The 5552-nt window shown below is 36.4% G+C and overlaps 2 protein-coding genes across 2 annotated transcripts; one reads left to right on the top strand and one right to left on the bottom strand.

Moving 5' to 3' along the window:
* Positions 1 to 372: 372 nt before the first annotated feature.
* On the top strand, positions 373 to 3242 carry LOC107463522 (serine/arginine-rich splicing factor RS31). Its single transcript, XM_016082328.3, has 7 exons — positions 373 to 514; positions 654 to 773; positions 1837 to 1949; positions 2070 to 2293; positions 2403 to 2663; positions 2808 to 2816; positions 2909 to 3242. Exons 2-7 carry the CDS (start codon positions 668 to 670, stop codon positions 2937 to 2939), a joined length of 744 nt encoding a protein of 247 aa, XP_015937814.1. The 5' UTR covers positions 373 to 514; positions 654 to 667; the 3' UTR covers positions 2940 to 3242.
* A 1372-nt stretch (positions 3243 to 4614) lies between these two features.
* On the bottom strand, positions 4615 to 5230 carry LOC107463472 (calcium-binding protein KIC). The gene has a single exon (XM_052252397.1). It carries the CDS (start codon positions 5125 to 5127, stop codon positions 4723 to 4725), a length of 405 nt encoding a protein of 134 aa, XP_052108357.1. The 5' UTR covers positions 5128 to 5230; the 3' UTR covers positions 4615 to 4722.
* Between the last annotated feature and the right edge of the window lie 322 nt (positions 5231 to 5552).

Below are 5552 nucleotides of genomic sequence, written 5' to 3'. Positions count from 1 at the left end.
GCACCATGGGCAGCGGCAGCTTCAGCGTTCTCATTGTCACCGGCAGGATCGATGACTTCTCCGGGGTCGGCTACGTCAGCAGCTACGCCAGCAGCCTGTTGCATTTGCACTTGCTGTACGACATTGGCGAGCAGTAAAAGGTTATCGATATCCATAAGGGAGAAAGAGTGAGGATTGAGAATTTGTGATTTACGAAAGAGTGAGGCACCGAAGAAGAAAGAGTGACGCACCGAATGAAATAAACCCTAATTTCTAAAAGATAAATACCGGGGCGGATATACCCTAAACCCGATCCCGCCCCGCCCCCAATCAAAACCCGCTCTTCATCGGGTCATCCTAGGCCCATCGCAGTCTTGCCCGTTGGGGATTATTGGATTATTCCAAACTACGCTGAAAATGGCGCACACCAAAAATTCCACGCTTTTCCCCATTTTCGAGTACGCCTTTTTGAGTTTTTTCTCCTCCAACCTCTTCCTCCTCCCTTCACATTTTAGGGTTTGTGAATATTGCAGAGGTGAAAATCTATGCGATGAGGGTTCTTAAGTTCCAAGATATTTGGATATTTCTCTGTTCTTTGGTTTATCTGTTTCTAGGTTTTTTTTTTTTTGTTAGTTAATTGTTGGGCTGATTTTGAGTTCTTCTGTTTGATAAAGGTTAAAAGAAGAAGATGAGGCCTGTTTTTGCTGGGAATTTGGAGTATGATACACGACAATCGGAGCTGGAGCGATTGTTCTCAAAGTATGGAAGAATTGACCGCGTTGACATGAAATCTGGTAATTTTTTTTATTAATTCTGTAATGTGGTAAAAAGTTTTGCTGATTGGTTATGAATGGCTCAAGTGCAGGTTTTAATTTTTTGAATGTATTAGCTCTAGTGTCTTTCAAATTGCAATTTTGTTTAGCTGAAATGCATTTTTTCATTTATTTGTATATCTTTTAATGCGGCATTCTGAATGATCAATTTCATCGGTGGTAATTGCTTGTGTCGACTAGGGAATGAATGATGAAGATTTTTTAATAGTAACTTTCATTAGTGAGCTGTGAAGTGGGATTGTCACTCACAAGAAACCACATTTTGTAAAAATATGATTGATGTTTGATCTAAACAGGCCACTGAAACCTAAGATATTGCGACGGCGATATTTTGGATGTGGCGCGGACATGTGAGTAGTTTTTGTGGCTTGAATTGCCTAGTTCGGATAACCTGTTGGAAAATATATGAAAAAAACACCAAAATTGTGCAATGTCTTTAGGGAAATCCTCTGGATTTTTAAGTGTTTGTTTTGACGCAGGAACTTTCTCTAAGGAAAAATACGTTGAGGTTCTATCTTTTGGCTCGCCAACCTCTGCAATTTTCCTTTTTGGAAGCGAACCCTCTTGCTTGCTTGCTCTCTGCATTTTCATACCTGATTATTCAACACTCACTTACCTCATCACCCAACACTTGACATCCATCAGAATGTACATAGGGGACCATCAATCAATCAATCAATGAATTTATTAAGCCATGCCTAGCTTCAATGCATATAGGGCATCAATGTACTATTTCTGAATTCACTTGTGCTGTCTGAATGGAGAAGCATGCTTGGCACTCACAATATCAGATCTGAATTTTGGATTTAAACCTTATAATTGCAATCATGATTTTATCCATCATTCCACGCCTCTCTACAGCTTCTTGCCCATCAGACCCCCACTCATATTTTCAGGTGTTGTATTCCTTTGTTCCTGACAGGGAAAAATGATTTCCTGATTTGGCTGATGTACTTCTGGTGAGGGATAACATGCTTGAAGCACTTCATCATTATTTATGTCTCTAATACTAGTTCCGTTGCAGGTTTTGCTTTTGTCTATTATGAGGATGAGCGTGATGCTGAAGAAGCAATTCGTGCACTTGACAATTTTCCATTTGGCTATGAAAAGCGAAGGCTCTCTGTTGAATGGGCTAGGGTATGGTACTATTTTTTTTAGCATGTTCGGTTGTATTTACTTCTTGATGAGATTGTCATTTTGTCAGACTAAAACAATGTCCTATGTAATCTGTGTTGTCTGTTTGTTTTACCATTACAGGGTGAACGTGGGCGTCATCGTGATGGCTCAAGGGCAAACCAGAAGCCGACAAAAACCCTATTTGTGATCAACTTTGACCCAATTCGTACTAGAGTTCGGGATATAGAAAAGCACTTTGAACCTTATGGGAAGGTTCTTCATGTTCGAATTCGTAGGAACTTCGCATTTGTGCAGTTTGAAACACAAGAAGATGCTACGAAAGCTCTTGAGTGTACAAATATGAGGTCAGTGTTGTGAATTGTGATACTGCGATATCTAGTGGTAAGAATTTGCTGGTTTCTTGTGCTAATGCTATGTATAAATAATGAATTTCTGGTCTCATTTTGTTTGCAGTAAGATACTGGACAGGGTGGTGTCTGTGGAGTATGCACTGAGGGATGATGGTGATAGGGGTGACAATTATGACAGTCCGAGACGAGGTGGTTATGACAGATCACCGAGTCCGGCCTATCGCAGGCGGCCAAGTCCTGACTACGGTCATCCACGCAGCCCTGTGTATGATAGATATAATGGACCAGACAGGCGTAGGAGTCCTGATTACGGCAGGCAGAGGAGCCCAGATTATGGCAGGCACAGGAGTCCTGATTATGGCAGGCACAGGAGTCCTGATTATGGCAGGCACAGGAGTCCTGATTATGGCAGGCACAGGAGTCCTGATTATGGCAGGCACAGGAGTCCTGATTATGGCAGGCACAGGAGTCCTGATTATGGCAGGCACAGGAGTCCTGATTATGGCAGATACCGCAGGTATAATATCCAATATATTTATCACTGGCCATTGCATGATTTAATTTTATTTTATAGCTCAAGCAGCTGCTTCTTTTTTTTGGTATCTACAGCCGTTCACCAGTTCGAAGGTCAAGGACTTAGGCTAGGTCCGGGACCCGGTTTTCTGTGGTAAAGAAGCAGGCGCGAGTGGCACCTTTTTTTTTTTTTTAACTTTCTGGTTGTTAGAGTAACTAATGGAATGATACATTGTGTAGTAAAGGGTACTCCCCACAGTTTTTAGTTTGATTTGGTTTGGCTTTGCAAATAGCTTTGTTGTAAGTCCATGCCAATTGTGGTTATAGGAATTATTATGAATGCATATATTTGCAGTGACATGTTATTTATCTGCTACTAGTCTACTACAGTACTATTATTGAAAATCAATATCATTCTACCCTCGTGCTATTATCTGAGTCACCATTTACCACTGAATTTGGAACTTTCTAATTGCTTTGATTATTGGACAAGCTGCCTTTTTTCATTTCAAGTTGTTGGGTGTTACTAATTCCAGGAACTCACAAGAGATTTCATGGTTTTTTTTTAGTATTTCTTAAAGTGCTAAAAATGTATATGATCCTAACTATTGAAATGATTAAGATATATATTTTATCTATTAAATTTTACCAAAATCGGATGAATATTAATAAATATATAATTGAAAAATTTTATTTATGTATATCTAAAAATATATTACGTTCAATAATATAATATTTGCTTAAACGATTAATTGATGTTTTACTTGATAATAGTTAAAACCACTAGTATTCTCTTATTAATCCAGTATTGGAAATTTCATATAGTTGTTTACCAAACTGTAAAGTGTAACATTAAATGAAATAATAAGACACCTCTTTCTTTGGAGGATTTGGTGTGATCATGTTGATATCACATTGCCATGTGTTTGGGAACAAAATGATCTTATCCATACGTGTACATATTGGCATCATGATCAACAAAATGGTGGGTGCTAAAATTTTGTAGCATCTGATAGTAACATCATTCTTCAATAGTTTATTTTTGGAGGTTAAAACCATCTATCAATATCATTTCTTTGACAGTTAAAGACTTAAAGCCACTAATTAATGGTCAATGGTTCTTTCCTTTTTCTCATTTCAATTATGGAAGTGCTATATCTAATGAAGCTCAATTTTAAGCACTTGAGTTAATAGCTTAAAGTTGATATAACTCTATTTAATATACATTTGAGAAAAGAAACAAAAATATTATGTGTACATATTAGAATGCCTAATAAATATTAGAGAGTGGATTCTCTCCGGTGAAAAAAAACTGGATGGTATCCAGTGCTTAATCTAACTATTTATTATTCTCTTTTTCTTATTTATTTCTGGTCTTACTTATAGAATCAAAGGTGAGAGATTAAACTGTATTTTGTCAAGTGTTAAAAAAACTGGAGAGGATTCATTTTCTGAATATTAAGCTATCAAATGATGTTAATTAGTAATAATTACTAATGTTATAAATTCTAAAAAACCCCACCAATCCTATGCTTCACAAGAGAGATTCTTTTCATTAATAACAAATAAGAGATTTCTGCAATAATTACAAATCTAACATCTTATATTTTTACACAAATTAAATTGAGTTTAAATACGGATAAATAAAAAATAATTTAAACTCGTATTTTCTATTCTTATATCGTACTTTAGTATTTCACTGCTATAAACTTTTAGATATTCAAATAACACTACTCAAACTAATTATAATCAGTTAAATTTGAATTAACTATCCAAATAAAAACCTCTAATTGAATACACCCTTCACTTTAATGACATAGATTAGCTTCATTAAACTTATCCAAGTAATAAAATTGTCAAGATTACATACATATATTAATATAATTAACTTACATGTTATAAATTTATGTTTAAGTTGAGAATTTCCTTAGCTCTTCTTCAATTGCTTTTTCAAGCCATGACTCAGCATCTTCCATCATGCCAGGGCTAAGCCTAACCATAAGTATACAAAACTCGGTCTCATTCAATTTTCCATCACCATCAAGATCACCTTGTCTTACCATATCCTCAGCATCCTCCATACTCATCCCTTCCATGCCGAGGAGAGCCGCGTTCCTACGCAGGCTCTCGCTCGTGATCACGCCCTTTTCAGGGTCTGCTAGGAGTTTAAAACCCCCACAAATTTCAGAGACGAATGTCTCCACGTCGAGTTTCTCGGCCATGACCGGAAGCAAGTCCTCGAATTGTTGTTGTTCTGATTCTTGATCCATGGTTGTAGTTCTTCTCTTGATGTTGATATTGGTGTTAGTTTCCATAGAAGAAGCTTTGGAAGGAAGAAAGTGACCTTTTTAGAAGAGTTTGAATAGTTTTTATTATAACAAGAAGGAATGAATGAATGAATGAGACCTAGTTAGGAGAATTGACCCTTTTATATAGAGATGTGAAAAAACTAGAAAAGTTGTTCCCTTTTTGTAAGGATCTCTCTTATGGTAGCGTTTTTGTTAACTTGGTGGCATCAAATTAATTGGACAGCTTCTGCTATTTGATCTCAACCGTTTGTTTTTGAAGTAAATATTATTCTTCATGGTCCCACCCATTATATAGGGTTGAAATAATTAAGTTATATCCAAGTAATTTTAAGCAATTTGTCTATTCTGATTGATGTTCCTATCTGTTAAGAGCTCATATTGAATTATATTATAATATAATTTTTCAAAAAATAATCTAATTTTTCTCTTGC

Source organism: Arachis duranensis, chromosome 8 (assembly GCF_000817695.3).
Source record: "Arachis duranensis cultivar V14167 chromosome 8, aradu.V14167.gnm2.J7QH, whole genome shotgun sequence".
Classification (NCBI taxonomy): domain Eukaryota; kingdom Viridiplantae; phylum Streptophyta; class Magnoliopsida; order Fabales; family Fabaceae; genus Arachis; species Arachis duranensis.
This window is presented reverse-complemented; position numbering and strand designations above follow the sequence as displayed.